The following is a 22888-nucleotide window of genomic DNA, read 5'->3' on the forward strand; positions in this document are numbered from 1 at the left end:
GGGACCCTCTCCCCTACCTGTCGATCCGGAAACAGATGTTTGAGCTCCAATTAAAGGGAAGGAGCAGGTGCCACCTGAGCCCCGACTGCAGGGGCGCACCTGGCTGCATTAATTTGATCTAAAGTGGTTTTGACGGACTGCCTGCACTCTGACGTCCCGCATTAAGCCACTGGAACCGAGCACCTGCTTGCAGCGAGCAGACACTCGCACTGCACTGTGGAGATGGGCCAAGCGGGCGAGCCCACTTCTCCCTTCCTCTCCGCCGTGACCCAGCGTACAGAGGAGAAGCGGCAACATCTGTAAAGGAGCTCGCGCCCAGTGCAAAGCTGACCTGCAGTCGCACTGGGCTGAGGGCCGCGTGCGCCCCGGGGATAATTGAGAGTGGGGAAAACCTCCCCAGAGCTGTAAAGGCGGCTTGTTTCAGATCTCCTGATGATTTCACAGGACATTGAACTTAACACCTCTCATTTGTTACCTCCTCGGGGGCATTTCCAAATATCCATTACCCGGTTTCCGAGGAATGCAGCAACCTTTAACCTCCACTAGCTTTTATACGTGTGCATGAATTATCTTGGGGATAAATGTGACACCGCATTATAGGGCTGTGGACATGTTTTTTTGTGTGTGTGTGTGTGTGTGTGTTGAAGCTTAAGCACACAGGTGACCTTCAAAGCGTGAGCAGGGGCAGGGATGTTTGGAGCTTGGAGCTGCAGCTGCAAGAAGACCCAAGAATGAAGCTGCAGCAGGTTGAAAAGGGCCCAGCCGCGGGTCGTGCCGCACTCCCTGCTGCAACAGTTTCTTTGTGCCAGGACAATACATTAATTTCATGAGTCATCAGGCTACGACTGGCAGTTTGTGTCGAGCTAAACAGTGTTTAATTGGATTCTGATCCATGGCAACACCACCGGAGGCTTGTTTCCTTCTCTTAGTTCTGCGGCACCTGGAGCGTAATGGTGGTGATTACATCCCTCCTGTGGCGTCCCGGCGGTTCAGCCCTCGCGGGCCCCCGGAGGATACGCCGCTGACAGTCACGGTCCATGCTGCCCCGCTGCCCCGTTCGGCTGCTGGCAAACGCCGAGCAGCTGCTGCCGCTGCTGCTGGGGCTTTTTGTCACGGTGCTGCTGAGACAAGCCCAGGTTCAAAGGGAATTATGATAATACAAAGCAAATGAATTGTTTACTGCACAAACTCAGGCACCGTTGAGTTCCCGAACAATGTATTTGAGACCGGCTCTTGTTTGTAGAGGCGTAACAAGAAAAAACTGTTTAATGCAAAATGAAATGTACTCACAAAAATTTGATATTTTTGAAACAATTCAGTTTTGAATCAGAAACAAACCAAACACACGTGATTCCTTTCTTTCAATCGTTTCAAAATGCAGATTTGATCCAAAAGTTTCATTCTGCGGCAGCTCTGGAGCTTTCAGACATAATCACAGGATCTTCAGCATCTCAGGCAAAGTACTGAGAAGGAATCATGTTCAAAAGCTCCTTAATAAATCCGTCAGCTGGATTGAATGTGAATCATTAGCTCAGCAACATCATTCATCTTCACTTTTAAAAAAATTAGTTCAGCTCGCATCTACCTGATAGTACCAGCGAGTTTAAAATTGTTGAGAAAAAAAATTAAAGAATAGCTGATCATTCTGTGAAATAAGACTGTTGGATTTCTTCCCATATAGTTGGATGGGGAAATCCACACCACTCTCACGGACAGTAAATGTAAAGCTACAATTGCTTCGCTTCTTAGAAATGCTGGAAACAAGGGGAAATGGTTAGCTCAGCTAGCACCCCCAAAGCTCAAACGAGGGTTGAATGTGTTTAGAAGACTTACCTTTAATATTTCAACATCACAAAATCATTTTGAATTGTTGAAAATAAGTTTGAGAGTAAATTTGAAAAATCAAAAGGGCTAAATCTCACAAACCCTTTCAAAATAAAACTCTTCGATACTTCCTGAGTGACACCGGCTAACGAGGTCCTGGGAGGAACAGAGGGAGCGATCATCCACCTCCTCCAAGTAAACAAGGGAGAGGTCGCTGACCCCTGCCGATGAAGATTTGGGAAGACGCCCTGCACATGAAGTCAGTGGTGACAGCACAGGCAGGAATAACATTGCTGGGCCTTTGACCTTCAGTGTAGCCCCACACTGTCTCACAACCAGACACTTCTGAATAATACATAGGCCTCTCCTGCAGGGATCACCCCCAGGGCTCGCACAAGCCGAGGTGCACAAACACAGCATTCACAACTTGGTGTGAGGATTTCTCCCACAGCATCCCATACAATAATGAACACAGTGGGTTTGACCAGCTGCGGCCAGGTCCCTGTTTTGCCTGCACCGCTTTTCACTTTCTTCTTTTACATCTATATTTCTAATTCATGGTTTTCTTGAAGCCCCAGTATTTCAAAAGCAATAGCAGGAGTTTAAAGGGGGGGGGGGGGGGGATTTCACACCTCCCTGCGAGTAAGTGAAGAATAGATCGAGCCATAAGGATTCCGCTGTTTACACAGTGAGAGAGCGAACAGAAATGCATGAAACATTTTTAAAATCCCCTGTGATTCCTGCGAAGGCATGCTGTCTCCCTCTTGTTTCCATCTGCTTTACATACAGGGGACAGCTACGCAGTTTGCACTGAGATTATTTGAATTTCATAGAGTGTTTGACATTTGATTATAGTGCCACGTGTTTTATAGATTTCCAGACTTCCCTGTCGAAGGATTCCTATCATGTTTGCTCAGGCACCCCTACTCCCTCGCAAGAGCAATTGAATACGAAAAAACTCAAACATCTCCGTGTGACATCAAAAAGACAAACCCAATTATTGTTTCAGCCTCGCGTGAGCAGATACATATCAATCTGTCCTCCAGGAATATCTGTATTTACATAAAAGACAATTCTGAGCTGCAGGCGCGATGGAAAGACGACAGGGGAGCAAATGTTTGTGTAACACATGTGCCATCATTTATTATGGAGGAAGGTGCCACATAATGACGGTGCTCACCTGTGTCCACACAGATTTAGATAATTAATATGACACGTTTTCCTGTGTACGTAAATCCGGCCCTGCAGTCACATGAGCTGTGTTTTATTTCCGATTGGCTGAGCTTCCCAACAGTTGGTCGATAGCATGAAATAAAAGAGGAAAAAGTCCTGAGATGGAGAGAGAAGCTGATTTTTTGGGGCTGTAGAGGTGGTGGACAGATGTGACTGTGTAGGAGCAGAGTGTGGGAGGGTGTACGCACGGTGGGGAAACTGGCTAACACATGGCTAACAGGTGTTTGTGCAGTGTATGTGTGGGTGTGTGTGTGTCTGTGTGTGCTTGTGTCTTATGTTCCTCTGGATTCGTCTTCCTTCAGTTATAAAAAATGCAGGGTCCCCTCAACAGTTTTAAGAGGATGTTGGAAACTCACCTATTTCGTAAATATTTTAACGTGGTCTAGTCCTGATGGTTCCATTGTTTTTGTTTGGAATCTGTGTTGTTTTTAATCTTCTATTGTTTGTGTTGTTTGATACAGTACCTTCTAAACTTTGGTTTTGAATGGTGCTTTATAAATAAACATTTACTTACTTACTATTAAGTAATTATTAAGTACCAATATGCCTATTTCACAGGTTATGGCACGAGCAGAGTACTGCCCTCTGCTGGTCCAGAGAGTGACTACAAATGAAAGCTACAAATCAACACAGACAAACGGACAGCCTCGACATTTCTTAGACTGTAAAACCAGTGAGTTTATGTATTTAAAAATAAGATTAAGATAAAAAAAGATTTGTCCTGGATGCCCTGAACGCCAAAAGGGAACTAGAGTGTTCCGACGCTCTCGTTTCCTCTCGGTGTGTTTTTGCTGTGGCACCGCCGGCAGAGTTGTAGTTGGAGCAGCAGCAGCCTTGTCGCTGGTCTCAGTCTCTGATTGTTTCATAGATCATGTTTTAATTAAACCGTGAGAACGTCACGATAACAGATGAATGACTCATAGATCATATTTTAATTTGTCTTTAGCTCTCTGGGTTTTAAAAGCCTCGGTGTCCTGGACTTCCTGTAAGTGTAATTAGTAGTGCACTTGCCGCTCTTGTTATTTGTTTACTAGTTTGTTGAACATCTCCACACGTGTGTTTGGGTTTGTTCCGCTTTAAGATCGTCGCTGATATCATCAGGTAGATTCGAGCTGAACTGTTTGTTTTTTTAAGTGAAGATAAAGTTTGTGATTTGCTTGAATATAAAGTAAACAGCGTTTCTATATTAAGACAAATTTGACGCCAGTTTATCTCATTTGCATACGCGCATATAACATATTTGGATTTAAGAAGTTGTTATATTTAAAAGTTTGTACATTTATTCATTATATTTATATTTATTTTTTTCACATTTAGCCATTATAGCTTTATTTGAAATATTTTAATATTCTACAGTTTCCTTTCATAACTAATCTTTTGTGCACAATTCTCCAGTTACAGTTTAATGATTAATTGAATCACACATGAATTAAAATTTAACCTACATTTTGACTTTAAAACTCTAAATTTAAGTTCATGAGCCAATTTTCTTGTGAGATTAGGTAATAAACACGATCATAGAGTGGATTACATGTTTATAGATCATGTTTGAACGTATTTCACACAATATTACTCTTTGACATAAAGTGTCAAACGTAGTCGACATGTTTCAGCTGCTGTGGCTGCAATGGCAACACTTCTGGGACGTAGCTGCACACACACACATACACACAAACACACACACACACTAACACACACACACTCAAGATATTCTCAGGCGTGTGTAAAGGCAGCCATTCAGTTTGACTCTGTTCAGTTCACACCAGCCTGTGTTTATATACTCAAATCAATCAGGTTCACGCGCTTGGCCGCCTCATATTTTGGCAACACGCAGCGACACAGAAGCACCAAAACACGCAGGGAGAGTTGGGAGTTAACAGCCACCGTGTGACCGAGCGTCGCCATTGTGCATGTGTCACACTCAAAGCTCAGGATGCTCTCACCTGCGTTTTCTGTAGATGCCAATTTGGAAATGAGGTGTATTCACAGCAGGGACAAGGCTGTCAGACCGTGTGTGTGTGTGTGTGTTACTCCATCATATGTTACTGTAGATAGAGTCAGACACGCAAACGTTAAATCACTTTATTGAGAGTGAAACCCCAAGTAATTTGAGATGGAGAGTTCCAGGCAGGGGATGCTGGATGTTCCAGGTTTGCCTCTGTTTTATTTGAATTGTAAGAAAGAAAGTGCATCCGTCCTTTTTATGGGGATAGAAATTGTGAGAAGTTATTGCCACATTGCGAGATGGGTGCAGCCCTTAACTGCTGAGCACAGAACAAGTTATCAAATTAGTCTTTGCCTTTAGAACATTGAAATTTAAAAACAGTGCACATGATCTTAATTTGTCCAACAATCTCTGTTCCACAGCTTCCATGAAGACCTCCTCATCGATGGCTACAGTCTCGTCTAAAATCTCTGCTGCTCTGCCCCCTAATGAGGAACAGTTCCCTCTGCAGTTCAGTGGCACGGTGGAGTCAAGCGTGGTGGACGTGTTGAAGCGCTCCAGGCGGCAGCTGTACGGCGACACCGCGAGCACCAGTCTCTCACTCTGGGCTCAGATCATTCTGGATGTGTCATGGGAGAAGCTCAACACGGGAACGTGGCGCCACGTGGACAAAGAGTGGAGGCGTGTTTATTCGTACGGCTGCCTGTTCAAAGTGGCCGCTCTGTGCCGCGATGGGCCATCAGAGAACGAGGTCCTGCAGGCAGTTCGGACTTGTGACATGGGTTTGCTCATGGGTGCGGCCGTCCTGGATAACATACTTCAGGTTCTAGTTGGGATTCTGCAGGACGAGGTCAGGAAGTCGTCGAAAGAAGAAGATGAACCAGCTGAGGTGAAGGTCAGTGGACTTTATAGTTAAAATACACATTATTCTATGAGGGAGTTTGTCACTTGTGTTTATTTGAAGGTCTTTACTACTTTCGAAGTATTATGATGTGTGAGCAGTATCATTTCCCTCTAGGTCCTTTTGGCTAAACATAAATTACGAATGCATATTTTCAGTAACTCATGTGAGAAAAATAAAAGGAAGGAAAAATCTTTATCATTAAAGGTTTTCACTCATTATCTGGTTTAGTTGAGCTTTTTGTCAACCTTCACTTATCCATGTTAAACTAGTTTGCAATGTAGTTCTCATTTTAATGTTTTAATAGAGCCATTTTTTAAGGTGTGCAACCACACATGTTTTTTTTATTCTCTCGGTGATTCAAGGCTTGACCAAACATTGAACGATGACATTTCAAAATAAGCCTTTCAGAAGTTGTGGAATTGTATGTCCCCTGTTGCTCTTCATCTGGTCGCTCTCCATCACGTGTCTCTGCAGATAAAGTGCGACAAACACTCAGAGGTCAGATCTCTTCGATCAGGTGCAATCGAAACTGAGAAGGAGACTTTCGAGCAATGCTGGCAGAATTGTCGGTTAAAAAACAAAAAAATATCGACGTCAAATTGCTCGTGAGAATAATGCTGCAACTAACGACTACTTTCATTATCTTCAGATTTGCCAATTTTCTGGCTTAATCACTTTCGTTGCTCGTTCAGTTAGTGAAAAGTAAATATCAGAAAGAAGCACATTGAGTTTATTATCACAACAAAATAAGCATATCCTTGTATTAGAGAACCAGCCACTTAAACCAGTTAGTCCAATAAACAACAATATTTTCATCCTCCTTTTACAGAAAAATTAACAGTCATTTGTTTTTCTTATTTATGTTATTTCCCTCGAAAAACGGCTTCATTTTGAATTGAAGAATTGACAAACCCCTGTTGTTTAAATATCGTGAACAGAGACTGAAGCTCGAGCGGCCAGATGTTCCTGTGATCAGACCAGAGTTTGCGATTCCCAGGGTGAAGTGTCCGTCGCTGGAGAGCTTCAACACAAACCAGCTGCTGCCCCTCAAACCAGTGATTTTAGAAGGGATCATTGACCACTGGCCTGCACTTAATGGACACCGCTGGAGGTTTGAGCTCCTAATGTCACTTTCAGATTCTTTGCATGCTTTGAAAATCAAAACATATGGGTTGGTATATTGTTGTCTGTTGTTGCGTCACATGATTTTAAGATACATCTGTGATTTATAAAGCCACTTTACAGAAACGATAGATTCTGGCTATAACCTTCGGATCTGCACTGTGAGCATTAGCATACACATCAGTAGTCCTCCGCTCTGCTTGTGTAATCAGACTGATTCTCACTCGTGAGGACTGACGAGTGCACTAATCCAGCTGAGAGGAGAAATCTGATCGCGTCTCGGGCTCGGCGACATGTAACATACAATCAGTTTGATATGAAGCACTGAGACAAATAATGTAAGTTTCAGTTGTTATCTTGAGATGCAGAAAAACATACACTGAGTTCAAGCATGTGGGTTTTTTTTTCCACTGCATCTCTCGTTCCTGACTCTTGTGATCTGACCGCCTCTCCGTCGCTGTCCTCCCTCTCTCTATGACACCTCACGTACACTCATTCATTTCCTTCCTCCTTCAAAGCATAGAATACCTGAGGTCCGTGGCCGGCTGTCGGACCGTTCCCGTGGAGGTGGGATCCAGGTACACGGACGAGGCATGGTCCCAAACTCTAATTACGGTCAATGAATTCATCGATCGATATATTATGAATAAAGTAAGGGCATCATCATCAGAGTCTTGCATTTGCATTCATGAAGGCACAGAGGTAAAATGCTGCATTGTGATCTATAACTGGATATTTTCATTTATTTTTCTCTGTGGATCCGACCCGCCCAGGATGGAGGGACGGGTTTGGGTTATCTGGCTCAACACCAGCTTTTTGATCAGGTGCACTTTCATTATTTAACTTTTAAATGAAACAAAATGACTGTGAAAATAACAACCTATTAATTGTGTCAGTTTACTAATTGATTATTCTCATTTTCCAGCACTATAACAACAGCTAGAAACAGAATTTTTCTCCAGCTCTTATCGTCCAACCATATTGCTTTGAACAGAATTGACTATTTAGTGCTAATTGTACCATAGAAGTCAATAAATTGTCTGGGTTGAACTTTACCAAAAGGGCATCTTGTCAAGATAAAAGTTTGATAGCTTAGAATGAGGCAAAATGAGGAGGAATCACACGTTGTCCTCTGCTGTCAGAAATCAGCCTCAGGTTATTTTGAGTTTTTGTCATTAGTATGTTTTTATTTTACTGTTTATTATTTTTATTATTATTATATAAATAGCTCAGTAGGTGTTTTATGCACATAGTACATATCTTATGGCTCTACACTATTGTAACAAATATGTGACGAATTGAAATCCTGACCGATGAAGGTACAATAACCATGATAATAATATAAACTTTATTTATTTAATGCCTTTCAAAACTAGAGCTACTTCCCAAAATGAAATATAACTGTGATAATCAGCAAAGTTATTATAATTCACTCGTGTATTAAAACTCATCCTCTTGGACATATTAAACTGGCATTTTTCACAATACCAGTGGATGGAGCAGAGTACTGAGGGAAAGAAAAGAACTTCATTTAAAATCAATTTCTGGGAAATGTCTTCATGTTCAGAACCAACAAGATAATATGAAGTCAGAGCCCCTGATGTAATTGAACTATGTTTTCATTATTGTTTCCTTAGATACCAGAGCTGAAGGAAGACATCCGTCTCCCTGATTATTGCTGTCTTGGTGAGGAAGATGAAGACAACATTACAGTGAACGCATGGTTTGGACCTGGAGGCACAGTGTCTCCTCTTCACCAAGACCCGCAACAGAACTTCCTGGCTCAGGTGAGGACGACGACGCCGCCCGCGTAATGAATCCAGTCAATGTCAAAGATCAGCTCCGTGATGTGCTGTCTCTTTACCACTCGAGATTCCCTCTGTATATACATTAGGTTGTGGGGAGCAAATACATTCGCCTGTATTCCCCGGAGGACACGGACAAGCTGTACCCTCATCAATCACAGCTGCTTCGCAATACAAGTCAGGTGGGATTGACAGTCCATACAGAGAGAACATGTTGAGCTTGCAAATATATGCAGCATTTCCAATATCTGCCTCCTCTCGGTGCAGGTGGAGGTGGAGAATCCAGACACGGAGCGGTTCCCGGAATTTGCCAAAGCTCCATATCTGGAATGCGTGCTGCGGCCCGGAGACGTGCTGTTCATCCCTGTCCAACACTGGCATTACGTCCGCTCCTTGGAGCTCAGCTTCTCCGTCAGCTTCTGGTGGTCGTGAATATCCGATTCCATGATCGTAATAAATTATATATTGTTTATTTATACGATTCTGCTGTTTCCTGCTGCGGTGGATGGAAATCCGTGTGGAGTTCTCAACTAAAGCTAATTCTCATAAATGTGAGGACAACCGCTGATCACACAAACCTTTGATCCATGAACAATGAACACACTCTGCTGAATGATTAGTTTAATTGTGCCGCTGATGACTGCAACAACATCTATTGTGTGGAAAGCCAACAGCGGGGATAAAAAACAACAAATGAGCGGTTAAAACTGTTTGTGCTCATTTCATCTCGCATATAATTAACAGAAGGCTGTCATCTAATTTGATAGGATATGTTTCTCTTTTCAAATTGGCTTATTTAATTGTGCTCTCAACCTCATTCCTACAAATATCCTCAGTTGTATGATTTCCATAATTCATGGAAATGAGGCGAGTCCGCAGATTTAATAACCGAGTGAGCTACAGGTACAAAGAAATGTGGTTATAAACACGGATCTCTGGTTAAACTGACAGTGTGGCAATCAAGCAGGTCACAAATGAGACTTAATAAATTAAATGTATTAATCCCCTGAGTGCAGAGAGACTTCAATTAAAATGGTCTCGTTGGTTAAGTACCTTGACACTACAATTGTTGTCGAGCAGCAAAAACACAACACCTGACTACTGAGAGTTTTTTCATTTCTGATTTCAGCCCGAGTCTTTACTCCTGTCGGTCCATTTGAATTAAACATGCTCATCACATCCATGAGGTGGGAGGAGATGTGAGATAAAGAACCATTCGGGGAAATCATTTTATTTTTATAAAAAAACATTACAATTTCTTGTTTTTTCTTCTGAAAATTTGTGTTTAAAAACTTGAAATCAAGAGATTAAAACCCCAAAATGTGGTTGAAATAAACTCCAGCTATTTTCTGCAAACATTTTTCTAATAAAATTTTGTATGCCAGAGGAAAGTGTATTTTTATGCTTCCGCGGAGGCGCAAGGCATTATGTTCTCAGGTTGCCCGTTTATCCCATCCTTATGAATATCTCAAGAACACCTTGAAAGAATTTCAAATTGGTACAAACGTTCACATTGAGTTAAAGATGACTTGATTCCAATTTTTTGGTTGAAGGTCAAAGGTCATGGCGGCCTCATATGATCTGGAAAAACTATATGTGTTGACTGAACCGCTCTCATGTGTGTCAGCTATCAAGTGTCTACAATCAATTTGCCCACTTTTCTCCAGTTTCCCGTGTTTGTAGAATCCATTTCCATCTTGGTAATAGAATTTGTTGTACCACATTAGTCAAACGAATTATAAATGAAGAGTTAAGTAACATCAGATAAACCAGTCAGCTAATGAACCTCTCTTTGTCTCCTCTGAATGGAATGATCATCACATGATCTCATGATTAAAGGTTAACTTACTGAAGAGAGAACTGTATAAGAAACAAACACAATGCAGCATTGAAATTGTTCGGTTTTAATGAGACAATTATTAGTAACAACTTAAAAAAATCAAAAACTATTTCACACTTTCATAAGGCACAATGATTTTATATATTCTTATCTTCAATCAGAATCACTGTTTCCTGTTAGTGGTTGATTATTCTGATTATTCGCTCAAAGAAAATACTAAACAATGAATTATTGATTCAGTTTAATAATGAATCCTGTTCACACTATAAAGTCAACTCCATTTATATTTTATTTATATATTTTTCATTTTCTTAGTTGTATTGTTTGTTTACTGATTATTATCTTGCCGATGTCTGTTGTTAAACGTTCCTCTCTGCTGCTGTTACACAGCTAATAACCCCTGGTGGAACTAATAAAGGATCATCTGATCTTGTCGATAGATTAAACTCAACAGATTTAAGTGAAGCGCTACTGCTGCTGAGTCACACTAATGAACAACTGAGAAACAACATGGATTCACCAACAGCCGATTTATTATACATGCCAGGGTGCAGGTAATAGACTTCTCCGAGCCCTAGTTACTTCCCTTACAAGGTTATCGCTCAACCATTATGAACCACATCAGACTTTAATTCTGAGTAAATGCCGTGTACCTCACTTGGCCTATCGGTGCACTGCTGTTGTCAAGTAGGTGGCACAATTGACTTAAGATCACACAAAACTGCTTACTCTCATTATAATGTAATCAATAGTTAATTACCAGTGAAGTGATGTGGGACGTCTGGGCCTGTAACCCTTTCCCTTCCATCTGGCCCCTCGCCTCCTGCTCCTCTTTTGATTAATGGCCCCTGACTTTAAATCAGGATTTAATCCAGTAGATTTATTATATGTTGTCTTATACAATAAAGCGAGTGCATGGAAAGACACTTTGCAAGTTAAGGTGACTTAAACGGGGAATCCTCCTCAATCCTGAAACACAAACTGATGTGAGATCACAATGGGCCTTTTCAAAGTAACTTGGATGAATCTGTTCTGGAGCTGCAGGCTGATCTGAGTATGAGCTGTAAATATATCCCTTCAGTGGCCTTGTTTCACATGGATTTTACCTAAACCCGTACCCTTAATAATGCAGTGATTAGGTTCGACTGTGGTTGAGGAGGTACCACGGGCTGTCCACTAACCAGACGGTCAGTGGTTTGATCCCCAGCTCCTCCAGTACACAAGCCTTGGGCCAGATACTAAACCCCAAATTGCCGCTGATATAATAAAGTAGTGCTGTATGCATGTCTGTGGCTTGTGGCGTAAAGCGCTTTGAGTGGTTGATAGGGAAATTAAAAAATAATGCAAAATGCATAAAACTTTATTCATCAAAGATTCATTGACATTAATATGCAAACATTTACAAAAAAAACCTTGAGAACAGTGATTGTCAGGCATTAGTTAATTAACATTTTCTGAAAACAATGACAGGAAAGATATATATAGATAATCAATTCTTATTCAATCTGTCAATTCTGACAAGCTATAAACCAATGCATAAATATTCTCAGCAATGACACTGCATTTGAAAACGGACCTGAGCTGAAAGCAGATTAGAGATACTGTACGTGAGTGGTTATTTTACCCACCCTACAGTAAGATCAAGTGCAGTAGAAAAATTGTGTGAATTAGCGAATACACTATGTAGTGTCAAAAATGAAGAGAGAAAATTTGCAAGGTGCAAAAACCATGCAGCACTATTCAAAGCTTATCCTAAGGCAAATCGGTTCAGTTGTGGCATCATTTTAAAATATTCTTGTGTGAATATTTATCCTCAGTGCATTAGGGTAAAAGGAGATTTTAAAATAACCTCTTGAAATAAAACAAGCAGGATTGTTTTTTTTTTCCTGGTGACTTCAGTCCCGCCAACCAAGATGTCTAAAACGTTGATTTCGAAGAATGTCTTCTTTTCTAATATTCCTGCAAGTCTAAGGAGATGTTCTGCATCCGCTCCACCACGAAGAAGCTGAGCGTTCCGGCGAAGCCCAGGATGACCATCAGCAGGAGCTGCCACATCAGGAGGACGTAGCCGCTGTAGAAAAACGCCACGGCTGCGAAAACCGACTGTCGAGGGAGAGGAGATTTTATTTAGTTGTTTAACAGACAGTTTTTCCTCTAACATGGCTGAACAAGCATGACGCCCTTTAACAGGAGGAAGTAGCGCTCGCACTTCTTTGTCAAACTAACAGATCCCACTGGTGCATTTACTGTCGGCTGACCATTCACTAAAAGCCTCTCCTGAACAGCAATTGTCCAATCGCAGCTGTTCATCCGGAACTAGCAGGTCTGTCGAGCTTTGTTCAAAGGGGCTTTTGTATGAAGAATACATTCTATATTAAGAATCTTTTATGGGTAGTGTCTTTTTATTAAGGATTTACAACACAATAAACGACACCAAAAATCTGAGGAATGGACTAAATCTATTAATGAATAGCGTATTACTGATAACATCTTATTTGGAGGAGTTAAAGGTTTCCACTTTAGGATTAGAGTCGACACATAGTGTTCCGGATGCCATGATAACAGTTTAAATTGTGGCTTGTGTCCTGCTGTTTGCTTTTTAAAAAGTTTGGACTTCAGTAACGTTAAAGCGTAACACCTATTTGCCAACTTTTGGATATGAGGCTCCTCAAAAGTGAAACATAAAAATTGCAAGATGACAAATCTTACATTTTTTTTTTAAATTTTGTACAGAAGGGGCAAATAGACACCCATCTTCCATCTTTATTTCAAGCCAATGACTATTTTTTATCCTCTCATAAAAGTGACGCACACTGTAAAAAATACATACATTCAAGCATAAATCTAACAGCATTGATAATTAGCTAAGTGGTTTTTTTTTAATGTCAACATTCAAACAATTCATTCGTTGTGGCACAACTGGTAACATGCGTATTATTTAAGTATTTGTTTTTAATATTAAAAAAACTGCAATTTCAAGGGTTTTTTTCTGGTTGAAGGCCAATTTGGCTGCAAAGACAGCGGGAGAGATTAAGAGGCGTACAGGGGTCTTGTCTTTCCTTTTTAATGGTGCTTCAGGTGAATTTATTTCACACCTGACAAGACAACATTTAACCCGGCTTTGCTCGTCACTGCTAACAACGTCGGTAAATTGGGAAATCGGGATTACCTGGATGAATTTGAAGATAGCGAAAGCAGGCGTGCTTTGTTCAGCATAAACACAGCCTAGTATGCTGTAGAGCTGCGTGTTGAAACAACTGTCCCCAAGTCCGAGCAAGAAGCTGCACAGCAGGGCAATGGACACACTGTGAGAGAAAAAGTAGATCTTATTCAAACAGAAGAGACGTGTGACAGGCGTCTTTGTTGTTCATACATTTTCATCATTAAATGATCAGATAAATTTGCTACCTCGGTGTTAGATATGGGTTCTTTTGGGTCGTGGTCTTAAAGACGACGGGGGCGTCATCTGGGATGTTGAGGAAGATCAAATAGAAAGCGACAAAGTGGACGACCATTGCCAGAAACACCACAGAGGTCCGTCTGAAGCGGTTGTTCTTACACAGCAAACCGAACAAGCCTCCACCTGAGGAGAGAGCCAAAAGACGACGTGAGCCCGGCAGACGTTCTGTGACTGTGAATCAAAGTTTAACAGAGGAGCGTAAACTTACCCACTATTTCTCCGATGCCCACCACGATCCCAGAGATCCCAATCAAGCCTTTCGCTGCAAGTCCAAACTGTGTGGTTGCTCCAATACATGTCCCGTACACGCCACTGTAGAAAGATAGCTCGAGGCCTGGAGAACAAAGAGGGCAGGCTGTAGCCGCGAGCCTTCACCGGAGGCTAAAATACTCACCACAGGAAATGCATCCTCCATTTGTACTCACCGCTGTATGCCATGCAGGGACTTAGGAGCAGTATAGTTTTGGTCTTCAGAAGTTGCAGAATTGTTTCTAAACAGGAGTGGACACAAAAGGATGATTTGAATTGCTAAAGATGATATTTAGATCTATTGAGCTCAGATAAAAATGCAGCTGTCAAGGCCACATTTTGACAATTAAAGTTTATAGCAACCACAATCCGTGAAATATTCCATCTCAATCAGCCAAAAAGCCACATTTATGGTAGAAACACCCAAGAGAGAGATTTACTCGTGCTGTTACAGGGAAATTCAGATTTCAAAAGAAGAAATCCCTCCAGGTTTCTTTGTTTATGCCGGGATGCCCTTTCTCGACATAAATCAGCATGCATCTCTGCTGCACTGACAGCAGGTGCAAGTGCAGCAGAGTTTCTACTTGACAAACACAGATATAATCTGAAATAAAAACTCTCGCCCAGGCAGTTTTTTCTGTGTACTCGGTTGTAATGCTCGAAAGATTCTTATCAACATGAAAGCAATTTTCGCTCGAACAAAAACAAAGCTGCCTGTGACTGCCTGCTAGTGTCAGACCAACAGCAGTGAAACGGAGAACTGGAGGTTGCCTGCAGTACGCCAAGTAACCGAGGAAGACCGACAATATAACACACCTCTGCACTTTCTCAGTAGATTTTATATCAGCTGTTAAAACATATATAAATATATACACAGCAAGAGAAAAAGTACCTCTTCGACTGAATGTGCATTTTGAGCCAAACTGAAGGTTAGGCGACTTCGTACAGATGTTTGTGGTCCCCATATGATGCACTCTAATGAATTAACCTGTCATTGTTTTAATTACTCTATAGCCACCATAGTCTGCATATAGAGTGTGGATGACAGGACAGCTCCAGAGGAGTGACCAAACCTCTTGTGAGCCCTCTGGTGGCTGGTTGCAGTAAAGGTCAGAAATCCTGCCTCCTCCATGTTTGTGGATGTGACATGGACCAACATGGAAAAGTCATAGTACATGACAAACACATTTTTTCCTCATATATGTTTAAGTGCTATTTTTATCAATAAGCTTGGTTGAATCGCCTCTGCTAAGGAGGTCAGTGTTGTTTGTTAGTTTGCAGGATGATGCAAAAACCATGAAATTGTGTCGAGGGGTAGGTCTCGAGCCAACGTTGAATTTTGGTGCAGATCTATGTTATTTTTCACTTTCTTTAACATTACAAGACGGAGATGAACACACCACATAATGAAGACCTGCTTTGAAGAACTCCATGTAGTGTGGATCACGTGGAACACAAATATTTAATGTAAAAACTTACTGAATTCTGACTTGGCATCTTGCATGGCACTGCTGGCTCTGTGCTTATACCTAAACCACAGAAGATGAAATGTGTTATAAAATGTGTTTCGCCCTCTACCGAAATAGTCTACTCACACAAACAATGATGTAACGTCCTTTGAGTGAACCCCAAGTGAAGCGATTTACAAATCTCAGAAACTTAAGCTGCAAAGAGTTGACAGGACTTCCTCAGAAAACATCCCAACAGAGAGCAGAACAGCACTTCCAAAGATAAAAAATTGCTCCCTATAGGATTCCTTGTTATGCTGCAAGACAGAAAGCAAATACCTGGATCGAGTAGATACTCAGAATAGGGTCTAAACAAGCTGCTACCATAAGAGAGAGAAAAGGGCTGAATTATGTTTCTCTGAAATAATGAGGCTGACAAAATTTCAGTCTAATCATAATGTTGCATCTTCTTTTCCCTCATTTTTCATGAACATCACTGGATTTTGACGCCATCCATATTTTTATACAATATTTTAGTTATTTCTGTAATTTGAGTCAAACCTCTTTTCTATGATTTAAAAGGTCTGAAATAGCATGGAGGGCTGCGTCTGAAGTGGCTGTGGTTTTTAACCGCTGTCACTCTGAAAAGGGGAAGTCTCGTTCCCGGGCCGTCCAAAATCTGCGTGATTGCACACCACTCCAAAAAGGCCTATGATTAGACTCGTCAAAATTGCAATGATCTGTGGGAAAATGGTCATTGTCATTTCGTGTGAAGGACAAGCACTCCTGCAGAGCTGAGGCGATAAGTCACGATGGAAACCCTCATACGACTCAAGCTGGGTTATTCGATCAAATATCAATTTCGTGGGTGGTTTGGTTAAAGGTTAACATGGTGAAGTAAATTATTAACTTCCGTTGCCTTGCTCACTGTAATAAATTTGACCATGTGGTATAAATCACAGTGTACTTCACTTTCACTGTGTCCTTCCAGTCGTCGCCTCAGACACTTTTATATAGTCTGATTACGGGGAGAGAGGTGCAATTATCGTAAGGATTTACATCGCGTGTGTCGAAAGCAGCAGGCGCCCTTCCTCTTCAGAGAGAGTCTCCTCTTCGTGATGGCTCCTCCTCAACACCAGGAAGCTGAGCGTGCCGAGTATAGAGGTGACCAGCAGGGACAGGAAGATGTTTTTCCTGCTGCTGTCTGAGAGAAGAAAATTATAATCAACCACTTTAACTTAAGTGCACCACATATACTCAGAGCCTGAGCCCATTCAGAATAGCCAATTTGTCGTGCTCTGTAATGCTCTTGATGTTTTCATCGTCTTCCTACATTTTTCTATAATGGTGGTGACAGGACCCACTCAGAGATAATCCTACCTGATATCTCTGCTCTTCCATTCCAGTCAAAGTAAATGTAAAGATTCCCAAACAACATGCTGCAAAAGAGAAAATACTGATGAGTCAAATATGTACATGATGGATATGACAGGAATTCAAATGAAAATCTACTGCTGGGTTCAAACCTTGTATCTCCAGTTTGGGGACTTTTCAGCTAAGTCAATGAAATGTCTTCAATTCAATTTCCATTCATTGTGAATTTAGTAGATGTTTAACAGTTTTCTTAATCATATTACATGATCTTTATCAGTGGAAAGACTTGATGTCATGAAATTACAGATGAGTTTTATAAAGTAGTAGCAGATTATTTAGCTAAGCGCCCTACAGCTTTATAGTTTAGGTTCTTTCTCATGTCTCTCACGTTGTCATGTGGTCATGTTGCTGTGTAACTGCAGGATGTGTAAATAAGCAAATGCTCTTTATCAAATTTGTAATATTAACTTGTAAGGTAATCTACATTGTGTTTATGGCTTGATTCTGCTGCCCTCAAATGGTCAAAAGCATCAGTAAGTGCAGGTTTAAGGAGGAAGATCATTCGAGTCATATGACTTAAAATCCCGAATGACAACTAGATGGCCCTTGAGCTGAGATTGTTTTGCCAACTGTTGTTGACCAGAACGAACCAACTACCGCCTCACCTCAGCTAAAATGTATTTAGCTGACAGTTAGTCTGTCCGGGTGACATTTTGGAAACACATAGCTTTCACCTGATAAGAAACACAATCCACCATCCTCTCATCCATCTCGCAGAAAAGTATTATGAAGCGCTTTAAGACAATTTTCAACCCCCACTATAATACAAATTTGTATTTTGTTGGTGCAGTCGCCACATGTGGACCTTCGGGGAAGAGAGGTATCGTCCCACAAGTGTTCGTCGTCATCACGGAGTTGATTTCTGGGATTTTTAATTTCAGTTAATCACCCTAACATTTAATTAGAACAACCTTGGTGCTGTTTGTTATGGACAGCGAGTTTTACTGGTGTCAAATCTCTGGGGGGCTTAAAATTGTGTGCAATTATTCTGTCCCAAGCCTCAATGAGGGATAACAGGGGTTATTCATGAAGATAAGACTGGCTGCACTCTGTGTGTGTGTGTGTTTGTGTGTGTGTGTGTGTGTGTGTGTGTGTGTGTGTGTGTGTGTGTGTGTGTGTGTGTGTGTGTGTGTGTGTGTGTGTGTGTGTGTGTGTGTGTGTGTGTGTGTGTGTGTGTGTGTGTGTGTGTGTGTGAAGGCTGTGAAGAATTGATTCATAAGTTTACTGTGGCAGGGATCACCACTGCAGACTCAGATTAGCATTACCCTGTTGTGAGCTTTGGCACAGGTGACAGCCAAAGTAATTATTATACTAATTCAATTTGCATATTTTAGCAAATACAAATTAGATGTCCAAGCTACTGTGCAAGAGAAGCGGGCCAAACAAAAGAGATGAAAAGGCCCAAACTCCTGCACAACGCTCCGGTCTCAGCAGCTTTGGCTTGTTATTTTTATATATTTTGCAGAGAAACTAATGACACACAAACAAATGACAATATGTGACATGATTTATACATACATTTTTTAAATAAAGCTCACAGTAATATACTATCAGATAGAATATAAAAAGAGGACAAGATTTAGACGTCTGCAGTTTAGTGACAGCTTTGATCAAATATGAAAAACATGGTGATGAAACCTGTTGGTGAAGTGAATGCAGGAATTAAAGGATGATATAATATAGCTAGTTATTAAGCAGTTAATTGATGATTTTAAGGTTCTCAAACAAAAGAAAGATTTCCTTCCTTCACTGGGTTAAAGATAAATTATTCTAGATAATCACATACAGCATAATCTAAGTATGCAGTGTGTGTAAAATAACCTTTTCAAATCATATGCATTCTATTGGTGTCCTTCAAACAATGAGTCAGTGTCATCAGACTGTTTAAAGATGGACGACATGGCATCTCCCCAAAAGGGGAGGGGGCCGCTGGCTGCAGTATAGATCATATATCCTACCTCCTGCATGTTAGTGGATGGGACATGGAGCGAACTAAATGCAGAATAAATTTTTCTCAAAGATGGTTTCTGTCATTTTAGGTTGGTTACCCTGGCTGTCCCTAACTCCTGTGTGTGTGCGTGTGTGTGTGCATGTGTGTGTGTGTGTGTGTGTGTGTGGGTGGGTTTGTTTTTGTGTGAGTGAATGAACACTGATTGTTGAATATGCTTGGTATGTGTTAGAGTGCCTGTGAATGGTTTGGCAGGTAACGGACATGTGTTAGGTCTAAGTATAAGATAAACATTTGTATTTCTATCTATCGATGAGTATCCTGACAAACGTCACATATTTCCCTTAAATTAAATTTATGCTCCAGGGTAAAGGCTGTGATTTTTAACTCTATTTTTTATCTTTTTGATAAATTATTTGTTATACCCCCTCACTTCTTGCAGAATGCATACGCAACATATTGATATATAGCCCTTTTGCGATATTCCTATTGATTAAAATGATATATTATTTATACTGTTTTATTGCCCAGCTCTATCCGTTATGCAGTCAGTCAACACTGAATAGACAGAGACCTGAATTTAACATTCGAGTCAGTAGAAGCCTACCTGCACTGTAACAGAGCCCAGAACATCCCAGTGTTCCTGTTGATGGTGGAGGCTTCTGAGTTTTCCACGAGAAAGTGTCCTTGAGCCGTCCACAGCACTGCCAGGGGGGAAACGGGAGGGAGAGCGGTCATTTCAGGAGAGAGAAAAAAATGTACCCGGTCAGTTAATTGCCCACATGATGTGAAAAATTATCTTTCTGTGTTGGTAAGAAAAGCATCTAACCGCACTGTGGCCCAGGCACAAGTTTGGAATTCAACGCAGTGCAGCAATTTCAGGCTGCATTAAAAACCAGCTACAAATCATTTCTCTTCATTTTATTTCAGCTAACCTCTCAGCAAAGAGCCGCTTTCTCTTTATTTTCATTTATATCTTAGAGCGAGCTCAAGGTGCTGCACAGTATTTACACGCACAGCTCTGAACCTATTTGAGGTCTAATTTGGGACATACTGTTTATACTCATCATCACCTCCCAGTTATCATAATCTCTGTACGCGTTATTGCTGAGCGGATGTATTCATCTGCCTCAGTGCTTTGACCTATTTTGAACACACTGTATCCTGTAAATGTAATGTAATCAAATCTGGTATTTGAATAAACTGATGAAACAATAAGCCAATTATTCCATGAGAAAATATACAACAATTTATATAATTGATATTGTTTTTCTTCCATGTTTCAAGTAAAATTGCACAATGATCTGGTGTCAGCTTCTCGAACGAGAGAATTAGATGCTTTTCTTCGTCATCTTCGGATTTTGATCTTCACCTTGGGCTACGTATACGTATGAAGAGTAAGCATTTTTTTCTGTAGCATTTGATGAGCAAAACGACTAATAAAGAAAATTACCGACAGTTTAATTGTTGCTGAGGATAATCATTAGATGTTCATTAGTTAAAAAAATCAGGTACACTGGTAAAAAAAGATTAAGTAGACTAATGATAATAAAAATAAAATGCATTAATTGACATTATAAACCAGGATTCAACTCACTGTGTCATAATACAGGGGAAAGTAATGGAGAAGAAAGTTTTCTTAATGATGAATGTAACTTGCAACAGTTTGCTGTTGTAATAGAAATATGGGAATAAACAAGTACAAGTACAAAAACAATTGAAGTCCTCAACATTTCCCCTTCCTTCTAGGATACATACATGCTTTTCCAATGTATGCCATAGCTTTAATGAGGATAATTTCCTAAAGTATCTTATTATCAAAATAATTTGATATTTGATCATACGTTGCAGGACGTGCTATGGGAGAGGTACTTACATGCTGCTCCTATGCCAATGAGTACAGAAGTGAAGTAAAAGGACCATGTTGACGGGATGATGAACACAGCGATGTACCCACTAGACAGAACATGAGGAACGGTCATGAGAGACATGTTTCAGCCATCATCTATGTCAGCATCCTGCATGACAATGTTTACCTGTAGAGAAGGCCACTGATAAACATGGAAATCTTTGGTCCTAATACTGTAACAACTGCTGGTGCAAGTAAATTTGAGAAGGAGAAGATGCCATAGATGATTCCAAGACTGTAAAGGAAGCACAAAGGAAATGTTAACACTAATAATAACGTTATTCCTATAGCACCGTTCAAAACAGCCACCAGGACAAAAAAAAAACAAGAACACAAAACCTCAGAGACATAATTTCAAATCAAAGGCTGCTATTGATATGAAAAAACATCTAAAATGAGATAACAAATAAAATATAAAAACAAACATTACTGCAGGTTTACTTTAAAAAGATACTGGTTTATTATAAAAATCCCATGCTGAGCGGAGGATGTGATCCTGCCTGACCTACCTGTGGTAACCACTCCCAGTGAAAGTGCCATTCTCCAGGCTTTTCACTACTGTTTGCTAAAAGTGAAGAAAAAAAAAGAAAAGAAAGAAAACATGTTGCGTAAAAGACAGGGTTAGACAAACGGATAAATACCTCAAAATTATGTCCCACAGTCATCCATCTGATTTGATAATTTCACTGGCCATTGAAGCAAATTAGAGACACGAGATGCACATGACACAAGCTCTGATTGACCAGCTTCCTTCTGCCCATAATGTATCTCCTGTTGGGATTAATAACTGAGCCCAGAAAAGTTCAAGTAATAAACGCATTAGAACTAGACTTTATAATAATGAATTATAATTTATTTCTGGGATAAATAAGGTATAAACAATACACAAAAAATAAAATGCAGGGACTATGAAGCATTGAAATACATAAGAATATAATTTTGCATGTACGTGCAGGAAGCCTACTCACACAGTTGTGGAAACATGCTGTAATTACACATCTGCGTAATAAAAATAGGAAATGTAAGACATGCACTAAAGCAATAAATTATCTCCTCAGGGTCAGAGAGCAACCACGTGATGAAAATAAGACCAAACATCTGTGCAGGAAGTTTAAAACAAGTCAAAACCGAGAGTTATAAGTGGTTTTATTTTTATTGATTCAACTTACTTCAATATTCCCACAAGTGGTGAAGGCGGTGAAAATGAACAGGAATCCCACACCCAGGATCACAACGTTGAAAGTCCTTGTGTCTGCCATGGTGTGATTCAGCCTCGAACAGGAACACAAGTGGTGTGGTGTGTTTACAGCCTCTGGTAACGTTGTGCTGTCGAGTCGTACGAACCGCAGATCTAACACAGACTCCCATACGGAGATACGGTTAGAAACTCCGGTAAATCCATTTTAACTGAGCCGCGCCTGAAGAGCCGCTGCACGAACTGTTGATCTGCAGGACAGTGAACGCACCACCGAGACAAGGGCGCACTTCCCTCCTGAAAAACCAACCGACCCTCTCATGACAACTTGTGACTTAAATTAAAAGTACTTTCCTCAGCAGTCTTCCTTTTTTTTCACTTCTTCGTCATTGCTTTCGTCAACATCCATCCCCTGATCATATCTCCTCTTCCTCTTCTTTCTCTCGTTCGCACTCATTTAGCTTTGCTGCCTTCCAGAGGAAACCAGGGGGAATATTCTCCAACGAGGAGGGAAGAGTTTTGAGTGTCTTCTAGTGTCATTGTGCAGAATTAAGCAGTAGTGGAATGAATAT

At 40.8% G+C, this 22888-nt stretch overlaps 2 protein-coding genes across 4 annotated transcripts; one reads left to right on the plus strand and one right to left on the minus strand.

Annotated features, from left to right (window-relative positions):
• Positions 1-3863: 3863 nt before the first annotated feature.
• On the plus strand, positions 3864-9309 carry kdm8 (lysine (K)-specific demethylase 8). 3 transcript variants are annotated; one of them, XM_062408909.1, is made up of 8 exons: positions 3864-4048; positions 5425-5897; positions 6845-7017; positions 7547-7679; positions 7802-7852; positions 8666-8815; positions 8923-9015; positions 9101-9309. In XM_062408909.1, the coding sequence occupies exons 1-8, from the start codon at positions 3970-3972 to the stop codon at positions 9263-9265; spliced, it is 1317 nt and encodes a 438-aa protein (XP_062264893.1). In that variant the 5' UTR covers positions 3864-3969; the 3' UTR covers positions 9266-9309. The 3 variants fall into 3 exon arrangements, with proteins under 3 accessions (XP_062264893.1, XP_062264895.1, XP_062264894.1); XM_062408911.1 differs by having other exon boundaries at positions 5425-5891; XM_062408910.1 differs by having other exon boundaries at positions 3864-4042.
• A 2708-nt stretch (positions 9310-12017) lies between these two features.
• Positions 12018-22753, minus strand: LOC133971251 (UNC93-like protein MFSD11). Its single transcript, XM_062408534.1, has 13 exons — positions 22291-22753; positions 21631-21686; positions 21249-21356; positions 21089-21168; positions 19820-19916; positions 17211-17269; positions 16890-17034; positions 15862-15911; positions 14559-14624; positions 14342-14467; positions 14082-14256; positions 13843-13978; positions 12018-12776 (listed from the first exon to the last, which is right to left on the minus strand). The coding sequence occupies exons 1-13, from the start codon at positions 22378-22380 to the stop codon at positions 12624-12626; spliced, it is 1341 nt and encodes a 446-aa protein (XP_062264518.1). The 5' UTR covers positions 22381-22753; the 3' UTR covers positions 12018-12623.
• Positions 22754-22888: the final 135 nt, after the last annotated feature.

The sequence above is a fragment of the Platichthys flesus genome, chromosome 16 (genome assembly GCF_949316205.1).
Source record: "Platichthys flesus chromosome 16, fPlaFle2.1, whole genome shotgun sequence".
Classification (NCBI taxonomy): domain Eukaryota; kingdom Metazoa; phylum Chordata; class Actinopteri; order Pleuronectiformes; family Pleuronectidae; genus Platichthys; species Platichthys flesus.

Excerpts from the sequence above, each read along its gene's own strand:
- LOC133971251 (XM_062408534.1), bottom strand. The coding sequence starts at position 22,380 with ATGGCAGACACAAGGACTTTCAACGTTGTGATCCTGGGTGTGGGATTC. Across the intron at positions 21,169-21,248 it reads ATCAGTGGCCTTCTCTACAG|TGGGTACATCGCTGTGTTCA; the intron begins GTAAACATTGTC and ends TGTTCTGTCTAG. Across the intron at positions 14,625-15,861 it reads AGATGCCAAGTCAGAATTCA|AAACAATTCTGCAACTTCTG; the intron begins GTAAGTTTTTAC and ends ACTCCTGTTTAG.
- kdm8 (XM_062408909.1), top strand. The coding sequence starts at position 3,970 with ATGACTCATAGATCATATTTTAATTTGTCTTTAGCTCTCTGGGTTTTA. Across the intron at positions 7,018-7,546 it reads CTTAATGGACACCGCTGGAG|CATAGAATACCTGAGGTCCG; the intron begins GTTTGAGCTCCT and ends CCTCCTTCAAAG. Across the intron at positions 7,853-8,665 it reads AACACCAGCTTTTTGATCAG|ATACCAGAGCTGAAGGAAGA; the intron begins GTGCACTTTCAT and ends TTGTTTCCTTAG.